General features: G+C 32.9%; 1 protein-coding gene across 1 annotated transcript; it reads right to left on the bottom strand.

Annotated features, from left to right (window-relative positions):
* Positions 1-1,164: 1,164 nt before the first annotated feature.
* LOC132725809 (neuronal acetylcholine receptor subunit beta-2-like) lies at positions 1,165-7,312 on the bottom strand. Its single transcript, XM_060710997.1, has 3 exons — positions 6,294-7,312; positions 5,602-5,737; positions 1,165-2,458 (listed from the first exon to the last, which is right to left on the bottom strand). Exons 1-3 carry the CDS (start codon positions 6,609-6,611, stop codon positions 1,626-1,628), a joined length of 1,287 nt encoding a protein of 428 aa, XP_060566980.1. The 5' UTR covers positions 6,612-7,312; the 3' UTR covers positions 1,165-1,625.
* Positions 7,313-16,583: the final 9,271 nt, after the last annotated feature.

Raw genomic sequence — 16,583 nt, 5'->3', positions numbered from 1 at the left:
CCGTGGTCGTGCGATTTGCCGCTATGCTTAATTATTTATGTTACATACATTATGTTACGTACATTGGAAGACAATTTATTAATTTATAAAAAAAATGCTTTTCAGTGATAATTGACACCTTAATAATCATCAAAACAAACTTTCAGACCAATATTCAGTATAGTTGGATTAAAACAGTAGCCACTTAAGTGTTTAAAAGATTTTTCTATTGTTAGCTTTTGTGACATAGATTTTCATCCGAGATGAGTCATGTTCGAACGCATTCGAGCAATTAAATAGACAAGCATACTGACCAAGTTTGATGACAATTATGTCAAAAATACGACCACTAGAGTGTTAACAAGGTTTTTTCCATATTTGAGCAGTGTGACCTAGTTTTTGACCCAGGTGATCCATATTCGAACTTACCTAGAAATCATCAAAACAAACTTTCAGACTAATTTCCAGAATATTTGGATCAAAACAGTAGCCACTAGAGTGTTTACAAGATTTTCCTTTTTTCAGCTCCTGTGACCTAGTTTTTTTATCCGAGATGACCCATGTTCAAACTCATTACCTAGACAAGCATCCTGACAAACTTTGATGAAGATTGCGGCAAACATGTGACCGCTAGGGTGTTAACAAACAAATGAGAACGGACGACGGACGATGGACATTCATCGATCCTAAAAGCTCCCCCTGGCCCAGGTGAGCTTCAAAAAAAAAGTTTTACTATTGTTGCTACTTATATGTTATGGTTTAATCGATGAAACTCATGTTTCACATTATAACTTTCATTTTAAATTTTGTTTATCGTGTATTTTGGCATCATCTGGGAAAATTGTCATTTATTAATGAATTGCAGGCCTAAAGCGAACTTTGCGTGTTTAAAATGCATATTGCAGAACAGATACGCGTGATATATCTGAAATGCTTATAGATTAAACAGCATAGCATATTAATTTTATCTTGCATGTAATATTACAACAATTATGTTAATTAGATATAAATTTACTGATTCAGAACTATGCTTATTTATTCGAGACCAAGGAATTACATATTTCAGATAAAATGTATTGATATAAATAATACAGCATTTAATGGGTTGGAAACAAAAAAAATGGTTTTGCTCCAATTTAATATTTTGTTGTAATTGTTGACAATGTGTGCGCATGTTGTTTTATATACATTATATAAATACATTTGTTTAAAAAACATCAATCAATTATAAACTTGTTTTCCATTGAACATAAAACGGAGGGAGTCAAAAAATGTAGAACATTATAGCTATTTGAAAATAATTCATAGCAAATAATCAGCACATGTTGCAAAACATATTTCCGAAAGAGTCCAAGATAACCTGCCCTTGCCTGGAGCACACAAAATATCTTTGTGATATAATTTAAATCAATTTGAGTAAAAAGCAAATTTTTTAAGAAAATGTTTCCTGAATAGTTTTTGTTAAAAAGCTAAAGATTATTGTTCTGTTTTGAAGAAAAATCAAGTAACTTAATCAATTCAAGCACTTGAAGGGTCGGTCGTTCATCCCTACAATATCAGCTTTTTAGTGGGCGTTTCCTTTTCAGTCTAATGTAAGAGGGAAACATTGCTTGAATGATAAGAATATTTTTCACTTTATATCATTTTCAGTCACTATATAAACCTGCTGTTACATGATACGCATACATCAAATAGGAGAAACAAAGAATGAGAGTCATAAATATTGCAGTAACACGGTCAAAAGTTTTACTGATGTCCCTCCAAGACAATGGCATTTCTCTACTGTTTTCTGAAATTTGCGTATTTTGTCTCATAGTACCTTCGTCATCACAATCAGCCTCTTTGTCTGGTACATCAGACTTAATGCGATTCTCTCCTGGTCGGCGGCACCTTTTTGTTGTACCGAGGACATGAACAAATTTGCACCAAAACACGCATATCTCATGATTTTCAATGCGTCTATGATACAATGCTACGCTGCAGATATTAAACAAACATATGCAAGCACTTTCGATCATTATAAACACTAACAAGTAACACATTGATGCAACTGACTCGGCACCTGGAGGCAAATTGTCACTAATCAAAGTCATGTATACAGATATAGATAGAAGAACAGTTAACGAAAATGAAATTCGTTCACCGGAATCAATTGGTACTATAAAAACAAATAATTGAAGAACACTCAAAGTTGATATTGGCAACAGTATATTCACAATAAAGAACATTGCCCGTCGCTGAAGAACCATTTCGAATACCAAAATAGATTTTATGTTATGAGATTTAGAATATACTTTAGTCGAAAGCAATGCCCAAATTCCGTTCGATTGATATCCCTGTAAGTCTATTTCATTCTGAGCTCCCACTAATTTTACGTCTGAAGCAACATATCCCCAGACGATAAAAGCTATGGTGCATTTTTGTTTATCCCATGGAAATGACTTGAGATCTATTGAACAGCTACATTCGAACATATCCCCTGAAAAAAAAAGAAATCATTGTTGACATTTATGATATAATAATATCATAATCAGATATTAGTTAAACGAGAATACCATAATGACCCCTAATCGCTCAACAGGGGCCATACTGTACATGGACTAGATTTAATAACCAGGATGTTTATTGTTCAACAAAGTGGAACAATTTTAGTAATTTTGTAAAATAGAGTGAAATAAGAATCCCTAAAGAAAGCCCAACACGGCAAAATTGAAAATGTTGCAGGCTTGGTTTGATTGAGCCTGTTCATGGACGGTACTGTCATGTGCAAATTACCGTCCACGCCCCCTATCACCGGCTTAAGCAGCATTCAACATTAACATGAACTGGTGAAATTTTGAATTTTGAAACATCCGCAGATGTCTTCATATGGCGGTTATCATGGAACCTTCAATGTGACACATTAGTGCCATACCATGAAAAGCGGCATATGGTCCCCAAGTTAAAAAATGCGTGTGCCCTAAACGAGAAAACAATGGGCGGAACTAAATAAAATGGAATTTTGAAAGGGGATCTGAGGTTAAGAAGCCTGCATATCACAGATGTAACGTCAAAAGACAAATTTAAAAAGCAGGACTCATATCCTAAGGGTGATTCAACAGTATTCAAGTGAGGAATACTGGAACCACCCAACAAGAAAGATGCCGAATAGATAGAACCAAAATACCACAAGCACAATAATAATGTCGTGCTGAACGATCTTTAAGGATCGGAAATACAATATCCCTGATTGAATGTACGGGGCGACTTTTTACAGCCTCCACAAGGCACAAACAACGCTGATGTGGCGATAAAATAGAGTGAAATAAGAATCCCTAAAGAAAGCCCACACAATTCATCTTTGGATAATTAAGATTAAAGAAGCGATTGAAGTAAATGTCTCGGGCTAATATTAAGTCTTCAGATCAATAACAAGGCTATTCGAAAATCTCCATATTATTGACATTATATTATTAATTCAAGATTAATATGTTCAGAATTATATATTTCAAAATGTACTCTTCTTTTATCTTCCCTGCAGAATCGCGCCCAATATTGCATAAACAAGAATTTGTAACAGAGTTACCAACGTCCCCCACCTCGGGAAGTTTTATATGAAGCATAAAATTGTGCTATTTCAAGAGATCGAGGTATGGATCTCAGGACATTCAGTCCAAAAGTATGATCAATGCTAGATCTGCAAATGTAACAATAAATTTGTTAAAAAAATAAAATGAAACACGGAATTTAAAAATCTATCATGTTAAGCTTTGACCTCTAAGTGTGACCTTGACCTTGGAGGTAGGGGAGCAGGTGTTGTGCATGACATAACGTCTTATTATTGAGACTATTTGTGCCAAGTATTTTCAAAATCCCTTGAACTATGAAGAAGTAATAGATTGGACACAAAATATACCCTATAACAGACTGTAAATCTTTGACCTCTAAGTGTGACCTTGACCTTGGAGGTAGGGACACAGATGTTACGCATGACATATCATCTAATCAATGTGACTATTTGTGCCAAGTCTTTTCAAAATCCCTTAATCTATGGAGAAGTAATGGACGGGACACAAAATATACCAAATAACAGACCCTATTTACCTTTGACTTCTAAGTGTGACCTTGACCTTGGAGGTAGGGGTACAGGTGTTGTACTTGACATATCGCCTTATTATTCTGACTATTTGTGCCAAGTTATTTCAAAATCCCTTGAACTATGAAGAAATTTTAGATCCGACACAAAATATACCCTATAACAGACTATGTTAATTTTTTACCTCTTAAGTGTGACCTTGACCTTGGAGGTAGGGATGCAGGTGTTGCGCATGACACATCCTCTTATTATAGTGACTATTTGTGCGAAGTATTTTCAAAATACTTTGCTCTATGAAAATGTTATGGACCGGACACAAAATATACCCTGTAACAGACTATGTAAGTATTTGACCTCCAAGTGTGACCTTGACCTTGGAGGTAGGTGCATGGTTTTTGCGCATGACACATTGTCTGATTATTGTGAACAATTATGGCAAGTATTTACAAAATTCCTTCAAAGATAAGAAAGTTATGGACCGGACACGACATACACCCTCAAATAGACAATGTTGAACTTGAATGAGCAAGTGCCACCTTGACCCTGGAGGTAGTGGTCTGCTTGTTGCGCATGACACATCGTCTTATTTTAACAAACATTTGTGCCAAGTTATTTTCAATTCCTTTGATAAATGACAAAGTTATGGACACGAAATATACCCTATAACAGACTATGTTAATATTTGACCTCCAAGTGTGACCTTAACCTTGAAGGTAGATGACCTTTTTTTGTGCATGACACATCGTCTGATTATTGTGAACAACTATGGCAAGTATTTACAAAATCCCTTCATAGATAAGAAAGTTATGGACCGGACACGACATATACCCTCAAATAGACAATGTTGACCTTGAATGAGCAAGTGCGACCTTGACCCTGAAGGTAGGGGTCTGGTTGTTTCGCATGACACATCGTCTAATTATAATAAACATTTGTGTCAAGTTATTTCAAATTCTTTTCATAAATGACAAAGTTATGGACCGGACACGAAAGTATGACGGACAGACGGACGGAAAGACGGACGGAGCCTATTTCTATATCCCCCTTTTTTCTTCGAAAAGGCGAGGGACAATAAAATATAAAGAAATATAATAAATAGATTATGCAAATAATTTACAAAGGTATGTCTTTAATAGATAAATAAATTGGATACATACTATATAGCTCTGATAGCTTTATGCAAAGTTTTCAATGGTAACGGGTGATGTCAAAAATATGATTTGTTTGTTTGCTTGGTTTTACGGCGCACTAAAACAGTAAATTTCGTATAGCGCCGAAACAGAAAATATTACTTTGGCTAACCTCGGGTGTTACAAGCTTAAAGGAACACCAGGGGTCAAAACTACCTCAACTGCTGGAGGTTACATATTCATAGACTTTAGTATTTCGAATCCATTTAGCCGCCTCTAACGATCACGGAGGGTTAAAAGGTGGTGGCTGCAATTCTGATGCCTCAACCCACAAAGGCAACTCCTTCGCAACAAGGGGCAGGTTATGTTTCCTTATGAAGATGCACGTAACATTTTATATGTAAAATATGATAGTACCTATGACTAAAGAAGCTTCACCATCGCTTTTATGAAATGACTTAAGTCTCCTAAGGTCTCCGAAGTAATTGCGTGATGTTGTTGGATTTTCAAGCGTGACTTCTGGATGCCATACTTTTTCTGCTGTCATGTAAACCTACACATAAACAAATTAAAGTAAAAACAAATTTATATAACCTGTTTTTTTTAATTTACTGTCTGAGGAAGATATGTGTTTATGTGGGCACATTGACAGCAAACAAATTATATAGGGGCGCTCTAACTTAACTGGTAGTGGAAGGCCCTAGGTGCCCCATACGTGCATTGTTTTTGCCAATGACCCAGAACCACTTGTCGATCCGAATTCAAACATGGACTTTGCTAAATTAAATATATTGACCAGGTTAGCAAAGCTGACGTCACACTAAACTAATCATTCAAGTATCAGTTAATCAAAAAACGTTTTCAAATAGTATAATAATGATAATGAGGATGATTATAATATCTATTCCAGTTTATATCAAAGGCACTGACTGCATAATAAAATTTGATTTCAACAAATATAGCCTGATAAGGTTTAAGTTGTTATTGAGCATGTTTAAAATTAACATTAACATAGTTAATATTTTCAGTGCTATAAATGTGGTATGATGCTTAATGAAAAAATGTCTACCAATCAACATGTGATAAAAACATGATCAAGAAAGAATGACCTTATTTGTTCCATTATACATCTCTGGGTCCCAAACTAAGCGCTCATCATTCCAGTTGAGAAAGAGTACTCCGAAAAGGTCGATCTTTTCCTCGATTTCATCCAACCCTTTTATATACATAAGTGAAAAGCTCAGGTTTACTTCCAGTGTTTTTGTTTGATCCTTTATGCCACGAATTTCCTTATTATATACAGAAGGTGAGAAAAAATCGTCTAACACATTTTGAACATTTGAAATTGTTTCTCCAGAAGTAAATTTTAATTCTAAGCAAAACATTAACAACAGAATATATTTAATCTGAATCATTGGCATAGTCATAACTATTACACTGGAAGGAAAAAAAGATCCACTGAATAAATAACTTAATTTATTATATATTTCTGAAAAGTAACGGGATATGCTCCGTGCTCAGTAATCGAATAACATTTACCGCAACTTAATGGAAAACATTTAAACGTTGTGTTACAGCACATGTATTGACTAAAACTCTCCTGCTTTGTACATTTTAATGAATAGATTACCCAGGACGAGCAAGCATACATCATTGTATCACCCATAACAACAATTATCTCTAATGCATAATGTCTGATAACATCGCGAGTTTTAATTACTTTATTTGACGATCATGATGCGTAAGAGTAAAACATCAATTTTAGTGGGAATGAATTTAGATTATTGATAAAAACTAAACTGGGTGACCTTTAGAAACATTTTTTATTATTCATTTTATCAATTAAGTATAAAAAACTATAGAAAAAAGTAGTGTAGAATTATATTTTTTCAGTGGATTAATATATTTAGCACAGATTCGTTTTCGCTGTTTGAGCACACTTTTTTATGGTTTATCCTTATACACGAATCACCGGTACGAAATCATATTTTCCATAACGAATATGTTGCTTATCGTCATATAAAATAATTATGTTCAAAACGTTTAAGAAAATGCTTCTTCCTTTGGAATGCATGCATGTACACGAAAAATTCACTCCGACAAATATATAGAGTGTTTAAACTATTGTACATTAACAATCAAGTACTATACAATTATATTGATAATCATGTTAAACAAATATCACAGAAGTGTTAAGTACCATTGATTTAACGTTAATGAATCTTTATTATGTATTATATTTTTAACATTTGAGTTAATTAGTGGAACAAATTTATATATTGTGAGACATGTGTACATCACAATTGCGGTTGAAATGTTTGAACTTTAAAAAAAATATTGGATTTTTAAAAGAATTCTTCTAGAACCTCACCTAAATATTTGTAATAAATGTTTCTGAATGCAACTGATTTGATGAAGAACTCTTTTATATTTCATGCATAAGCGAAATTTTACTTTGCAATGTAAAATAACAGTTTCCCGTACCATACCGACACAGTGCAGTTAATGCATTTTAAATGGCCCTTTTTCCCTTTGAAATTGCAGTTTATAAAGGAAATGGAAAACAAAATGTCATTTTTAAGCCCAATACCTTCCATCAGTTTTCAAGACAGGAAACGGTGTTTTGATGGGGCACTTGCCTTGCTTGACATTTTCACACCCTTATTTATGTTTGGGTAATCTGAAACTAGAAGCTGAAATTTTTCATAAAAATAATTCTCTAGTATGTTGAAAAAGGAAATAAATGTCTTTTTACTTAAAACTACTTAATATTATAGTATTAACTTACTCTTACTTGTTGACAAACTAACATTTTGACATTTTTCCATTTATCAACCTATATGCCAGATTGTTGATAAAAAAAATATGTCTAATAGTTTCTAAAACAACTAATGTGCCAGTGTTTATGAAAAAGGGGCAATGATCCGGTAAAACAAATTTTCTGTACGCTTGTACCATTTCTCCTCATATAAGATAAGATAATTATTAATTATAGTAACTTGTGTTTTGACATTTATAACAAAACTATATAAGTATAATTATAATAACTCCCGGCCCTACGGGCATATAAGTCACCTGCTCACAGTTCTCACACATCTGTTTAATTAAAATACTTGAGTTTCAAACTGTAATTTGTCACTACACAGTAGCATAACAATATGGAGGCTATTTGAAACTTGACAATGTATACTTCGGTTCTACTAAACAGACTAGCAAACATCTAATTGTCAATCCGAGAGTTACATACTACACTGGCATTAAGCATTTTGATTATCTCGATTTGATAAAATGGAAGCTGTAAATATGCAACTTAGATAAATTGCAAACTGTAACTTCAAATTTGCGACACGTAGAAATGTAAACGATAGACCGTACACAACACGTTCAATGCTGTGCATCATGACGTTGAGAATGTAACTGCATCAGTTGACACTCTCAGGTTGACAACACCACACTTTCCTTTAAAATTCTAACGCGATTAACATTTGGAAACGATTTTGCATCTTCAATATATGGAATAAGACGAAAATATAATAGGCGGAGCCAATTATCACGAACACAGAATATACAGAGAGGTAACTCTTGCTGGTACAAAACTATTTTAAAATATATAAAACTGTTATAAATTTCACATACATCAACTGCATTACAGTTGACTTTGAATATTTTAATGGTTTTAATGATTTTGTTAAATCGTATACGTATACAGTATCTAATGCCGTTCATTATATAAACGATTTGGGAACCTTTCAATGAGATGACACAATTACATCATCTATTACCGAAGTAACAAAATAACAGCAAATCAATATTTTTTGTAAAAAGATAACCATAGTACACAAATTAATGTATTCAGGAATAAATTTGATATTCAGTGGTGATTTTATTTATGCGGCTCATTTTATAGCTACTGTTCAACACACTGGGATATGATTCATTTTAAATAATAACACTAACATACAGAGTCCGGTAAGGGACATTGCGTCACCGCCCAACATTGACATTACTTTGATGCACTGTACATCTACGTTTCTTGAAATTCCATAATAAAAAAGAATTTTGCGTCGTTTATTTTACTTGGCTTTTGTTTGATAACAATTGTGTTATTACAATATACAATTGTATTATTAAAATATGTGATGCGAAGACGCGATATCCCTGACAGGATTTCGTATATACACGACAAGTTTATACACTTATGTGACAACAGGTGATAAATTAATAGCTTGTACTCAGAAATAACAGCTTATGAAAGGTTTGGCTTTTTAGCATGTTTTATATTTTAAACGTGAATTATTTGATGTTGTTAACATACTTGGCAGCGGTATGACCTTTTGGATTTTCACAGGTCAAGTATAGCATCTGTAGGGTTGAAGTAATCTCATAGAAAACTGTTAAGTGTAGGCTTGTTGTTTAACTATAATTATTAAAGGATTGTATTTGATTCACAGGTCAACAAAAATAAATTGTACTAATTGATTTGTTGACACACAGTTGGTGAATAACAGCTAATCCTTGACAGTTTGATTTATCTATTTTTATTTATTATCATATTAATTTGTCACGCCTATTAGAATATATAGATGCACTGAATAAATTTATTAACCCTTCGGGGATGAGGTGTTATAATAATTATAGATTTTGTAAGGATGGCTATGCTTATTACTTCGTCATTACAGGATTGTCTTCAAATAAACAGAAATAACTATTTAACATCACAAATGCAACGTTTTGATTTTGAAGGTGAATAAGTATAAAATTTAACTTCATTCAAAGATTTTTGTTGTTGTTGTTGTTGTTAAACGAAACATGGGCACACTACTGGTCATTCCGCGAAAAACATAATAATCATTCAGCCTGAAGGGTTTCGTTTCGTTGTCGTTTATCGATATCAGCTCAGTTTGCATATATATTATATAAATAAAACATAAAAAGTCACCATGATGAACGGCATGCAATATCTCAGAGGAAAACTAAAATCATGAGATTTCATATGGTTAACCTTATATGATATAGCATTAGCTTTGTATTACATAAGAAAAGATGCGTCTTCTAAACAATTCAGAAAGAATAATAAAGAAAATTGTGTGAATCTTAATATATGAAAATCAGTGTCAGAGGTAGTTTAAACTAGTTTTTTTTAATTCATAGTAAATTCTTAAAAAAAACATCCGTATGGATGTCCAGATATCGGAATCGGATCATAGAAAAGATCTACCTGTGTTTCTAATTACTAATTGATCAATATCTACCTTTAAAGATTACGTCATGTGTAAGATTGATACAGTCACTCCCTGTTTGTCTAGTCAAATGAAAGTATGTTATTTGGGCAGAACTCTTTGTTTACACATGTATGCGTTTTGTGAATTACTAAATTTGTATTATTCAATATGGATTTACATTGTCAAACAATATTAAGCTTTAAAGGGTGACAGAATGCCTTTTACAGACTTGAGAGATAGGTGAGTATTTTGTGAAAAAAAAAGAAATAATATAAAAGAAACAAGAGATTCCATTTACATGATTTAAGTTTCTTACTGATAAGTTTTAGATAATTTTGGGCAGATAGCGTACTTTATTCATTTCAATGATATTTTAGCCACAGCACATTAAAAAACGACCGTCTTGACAATTTAATGTAAATTTGCCGTTTTGTACGTTCTTTCGGGATTCTGATTTTCATTTTTTGTACAATAAAAACATCCAGAAAATGGTTTGAAAGCGTCCGCGAAAATAATCCATGAAGAGGCACGTGAGATCGTTCTTCACCTGTAAAGCTTAAAAATCTCTGTATCATATCTACATATTCAGTGTGACATAACAGCTGGTGGCAACTAGCGGTAGTTCTTAGTTTAATTATCTATATCATCATGACATAAGTGTTTCAATTAATGCAAATCATGGTATAATACTGTTTTTTATGATTAATCATGTTCTGCTGAAATGTATTTACACCTTTATAGTCTCTGTTGAATCTGACAGCGGAGGATAACATATATATATATTTGGTAGATTCTTTATTGTTAACAAAGTGTGTGTATATTAAACAAGGTTAATATACGTTTTGTTATTAATTCCATATTTTTTTTGACAGATAGAAAAACTGACATTGTGGCATTGAAGCTATAACAAAGGTAATAGACAAAGTGTGTCTTGAAATGGATGCTTTCTCACACTTTCGTTCTGTTTCTGAGCGTCGCACAGGAGTCTTGATGTGGCAGATTGCCTCACCTTTCATATTAATTTTGGGTACTTTTGGAAACGTGTCAGCTCTAATTGTGTTTTCCTCAAAGCGCTTTAGAGCCATCCCATCGACGATATACTTCATTGGTCTTGCGGTTTCTGATTTAGCCTTTCTTCATATTGGATTGATGCGGCAATGGTTTTTGTACTCATTCGACATTGATGTTCGGTCGTTTCATCCGGTTTTGTGCAAACTTCATATCTGGCTTGTGTATAGCATTGCTGATACTATTGTTTGGATTCTGACGGCTATGACCATAGAAAGACTATTAGCTATATACTTGCCGTTTAAAGTGAAGAACATATGTACTACGATATCGGCTTCAGTGACAATTTTAGTCATAGTCATAGCAGCTTGTCTCATTAATGCCCACCTGCTCTATGGATTTGGAGAGCTTGACATCAAAACAGTAAATGGATCCATTTTTATTCCGTGTGCTCCAATGACTAAAGAATATCAATATTTTTTTGGAAAGATATGGACATGGATCGACATTTGCAAATTCTCTCTCATTCCATTTGCAGCTTTGACCCTTGGCAACGTCTGTATAATTTACAAACGCTTGAAAATGTACAAACAGACCAAGTCACGGGTGAGACCAGAAAACACATACAGATTGACAGCGCTTCGACAAAATAATAGATTGTCGGCTCTTCTAGTAGCAATTAACTTTCTGTTTATATTCAGCACACTGCCCGTTTGCGTTTATTTCATTGGTGAACCGTACTGGATACCAAACGACATTCCAAGACAAATTCAACTTCAAGATCCTTGGTGGGCTTTGGTTAATCTATGCATGTACACGGGGAGTTCTATAAACTTTTGTTTATACATCTCAACTGGGTCGAGATTCCGAGCTAGTGTTGCTGCCTGGTTCCCATGCCGCCAGGAACAAAATCAAATTTGAATAATTTAAATCTCCATACAAATACATGTATACATCAATAAACGATTTTATTCTTACAAGTACATTATTGTGATTATCGTTTTCGGTAATTGTGTGGAAGTCGTACATAGACTCTTGCATTGGTTTGCTATAAGAAAATCATAATTCATCAGAAGGCATAAAAGACGTATTTATGAACAGGCTGAATCAATGCCAGTCACTAGTTCCACTTTTGCTTTTTATGCGATCTTCAGTATTTATTTCGGACAATTTTTGCTATAACCGTTCGTTTTCGATATAACATCTGTTTCTTAAACAACTCTTGAATTTTATTTGACATTGTTATTCTTGTAAACCATGAAATTAAGAATAGTAAAAAATGAAACATGAAAAGCATGACAAATGGTAATTCAGACTATTCTGTGACTTCCTTATGATTTACAAAACACAAGCTTCAGAAGGTTTCAATGTGTAATAAATCATTTTAAACCAAACAAATACATTCTGATATAACATATGAAAGTGAACTTTTAGTATTGAAAGTATTTAAATTCTAGTGTCATCAAATTACTGTATTTGTTATTTAACTGCGTTGTTGAACCATGAACGCTGCTATGTCTTGGTGTATATGGCAATTTTCTTATCATTATGATGATTTTGTTGTCCATGCAGATGTTGAAGTTTAATAATTATTGTAATGCGGATTCAGATGTTGTTGTTGGTGTACGTTTTAATAGATTTAGGATAATGTTATGGTATATATGGTAGTGGGTAGATTTGATGTTGTTACTTTTGCTGCTTTGATGTTGCTACCATTGCTTTTTTATCTCGCATTTGTTATTGTCGATGATATTTCTTGTTGTTGAGATGATGCTATTGTAAACCTATTTTTGTTGTTGCTTCTGTTATTTTGTTAGACGTTGACAATGTTATCGTTACGTCGATGGTGTTGTCATTCATTTTGCTTTTGCTGTTGTACATATTTTAGTTGTTTTCTAATAGCCACTTTTGAAAACGCGATATACGTTTCAATCGAGTAACAAAATGACATTTTACCCATTAAATAATTATAATCTCTTCATTATTAAAACATTCAAGTAAACTCCGAAACTATGCATTCTATAAAAAAGGTGTTTATAAAGCTGTAAATTGATAAAAGTTTGCATTGCTGTAAATGCTCATTTCAGGCCATGCAAAATTGGCCCGGTCTGAGCTGTTAATATTTCATATTCTTGATGATCGCTCAATCATGTCAACGCGATATTATTGTAGTGTTTGTTGTAATTTGATACGGTTTTCAGGTTCCAGCAATTTGGATATTGTTACGTCAATCTAGAATGTATGCTTCTTTTAACGGCAACTTTTAGCGGCTTGTCTGTGATATATATGCTTCAAAACAAAACACACTCACTTTGTTATTTTAAATAGGTACTATTTCTTTAAAATGATTTTTAATGTAATAGTTATATAAACAATAAGTCCTAGAAACTATTGAAAGCAGGCAGCCACTGACCACCAGATGATAGAATGAAAAAAATAAAGTAAAAAATTTCAAGTAATTGGTAAATACTGACCTAATTACGTCTTATGTGTAAATCAATGATTACTGACATTTAAATTCAAGAAGGAATGTTGGCAAAATCGTCAAAATACCGTGTTTCTTCCTTGGATAATCTACTTCGATACTAACGCAGTGGCCAGTATAAATAGGCTTTCAACATGGCCACATGTCACAGCAGTGGTTTCGAAAGATCCCGGTATCCGGTACGGCCCGGGTCGTACATAAATGTTCGTCAATGAGTGACCCTAATCATATTTCAAACTAAAGATTTGTCATCATATATATGAGATAATTAATCAATTATAATTTTCAGTGCCACAAATTGGTACAAATATCAAAATCAAAGCAGTTTTTTTTTCGTTTCCCTCTATATTTGATACGATACCGAATTCCGTGCTTTCCGGATCACAGGTCGCGATAATATCATGTACAGTCAAGTGGTGCTAGAAAAAACAGTAGTATAATAAGAGAAGGTATTTCCTGTTGACGGAAAACAAAATTGATTGTTTTCAGAGCAAAAGTCTTAAAATACGAACTAGTGTAATTGCGATTTTTTTCAACCTTATGTTTTTGATGCCGTATTTTGAAAATTCAGTAAAACGGTAGTTTTTCAGTTATATTCTGGAGTCGTGGTGTTTAAAAGGAAATTGTTGCAAACTCCGTAATCATTTAGGGAAATTGGACTCATTCATAGCTTATTAATTATTCATACATATACCCGTAATGTGTTTATATTGTGTGGTAATTGATGAATGGAAAAATTCCGTAATTAAAACATATTTTTGCTAAAACAAAATTATTTGTCTTGTTTTTTTTTATTCTTTAATTCTTCTGTCTTGTAAAAATGTTGCTTCGTTCTGTTATCATCATTATCTATTTTTGAAATATAGGTGTTAAAAGTGTTGCAAAACTGAGAACATTTAAATCTGTACTCCATAAGTGACCATCCTTTGACAACGTGAACGCCGGCTATATTCGTACAATAGGTGTGGCAATTATTTATAAAAATGTACAGTCACTCTGTCCCTGGTTTAGTTATTGGTAATATTGTGTTTATTTTACATGCATCAAAATTGTCAGTAACACATATTTTTGGATGTTGCAGTGTTAGGTTGTGCTACCGAACGTGATATATTTCAGCTTTTTCTTCGTTTTATAAAAGGTCATTTGAAGTATGTATTTAAGAAATTTGAACATTTTAATGGAACCCGAGAATTAAAAATATAATTATGGGGTATTTTATATCTTCTATAGCGCAGGTATAATATAATTGAAAATTTCGTATTTGATTGACGTGAAATTTGAAATGCAATGGAAAAAAACCATAACAATACATATCATAGTGTTGTGAATTTTCCTTTTTTTGTGATATCTAATAAATTGAATCCATGGAATAAATTTGAAAGTGTCGAGGTAAATTGATTAAAACCACACGATTTGATACAGATTTGTTAAAGGAAGCGCAGATTACCAAACTCAAAATTCTACCTTTTTAATATTTGAATTATCTTCCTTTATCCTTTGTTATACAATATATTATTAATCAATTAAAATCATTTTTTAAACCTGCTTAAAATATTTGTGTATACTTTAAGAATGTTTTTTTCTTATTTCTAATATGTCATTTAAGAGAACTAACTATTATGATATAATGATTCGCTTTCGATGTTAAATTTGTGGGTTTTCAAATCTCGGCGCAGGCAACCTTAAGTACTTTATGTTTTCTTTGCCAGGGCCGATGAGAACATATGTACATATTCTGTATCTAGCTTTAAAATTTGCATCTAAAAGTATGTAAAATATAGAAACTTATTCAAAAGAATTGGTAAGACAGGCTGTAGATTATCACTTAATGTGTGACCGGAAAATTGCAGAACTGTTACCCAAGCCCTAAATTATTATTATAAATATTGTCTGTAGGTTTTGCCGTTTTATTTTTGTAACAGCTACACATTAAACGTGATTAAACATGATTAAGCTGTTTTCTAAACTGTGTTGACCATAATATACTGTTGGAACAATTTAACCAGCTTTGTGTAGTTCCAAAATTATGGAACGACTACGATGAAACAAATAAAATAAATGAAAAAAATATGTAAATAAAACAAGGTTTGCATAGGAATCTAAAGTTTATTTCAATGACGTCGGTTGTATTTTCAACTCAAAAGGTCTTAAGTAAACTACATTTTCAGTGTCACTTAAAAATAGACATTTAATCTAATGTCAATTGCCGAATTTCTAAAATAAATATAATGCGTAAACATTACTGGTAGCTATTGCTAAGGGAAACAACAGTTCCAAAGGATGTTTACATATAAGGAAAGGGGCGGGCAAATTTTAATCCTATGGACTTTATTTAAACCAACTTGGTACACACTGACTAGAAGATGTTTCATGCAAAATATCTAAGCTCTAGCTTATTGGCTTTTGTGAAAGAAGATTTTGTAAGTTTTTTCTCTCCGTTGCCATGACAACCAGAGTTCTGGATGGAATTAAATGATTTGAACAATTTTCAAAAGTGACCAGCAAAGTTTGGATGAAATTGGTTCAACGGTTTAAGAAGAGATGTCGTTTAAAATAAAAGTTTAGTGACGGACAGACAGATGCCGGACTGATTATGATAACAAAAGCTCACTTTGTCACTTTGTGGAATAAATAAACATGCGAAACCCAACGTGTCAAACTAAACATGCTGATCAGCATTCCTG

Source organism: Ruditapes philippinarum, unplaced genomic scaffold (genome assembly GCF_026571515.1).
Source record: "Ruditapes philippinarum isolate M1 unplaced genomic scaffold, ASM2657151v2 ctg541_1_1_1_1, whole genome shotgun sequence".
NCBI classification, from domain to species: domain Eukaryota; kingdom Metazoa; phylum Mollusca; class Bivalvia; order Venerida; family Veneridae; genus Ruditapes; species Ruditapes philippinarum.
This window is presented reverse-complemented; position numbering and strand designations above follow the sequence as displayed.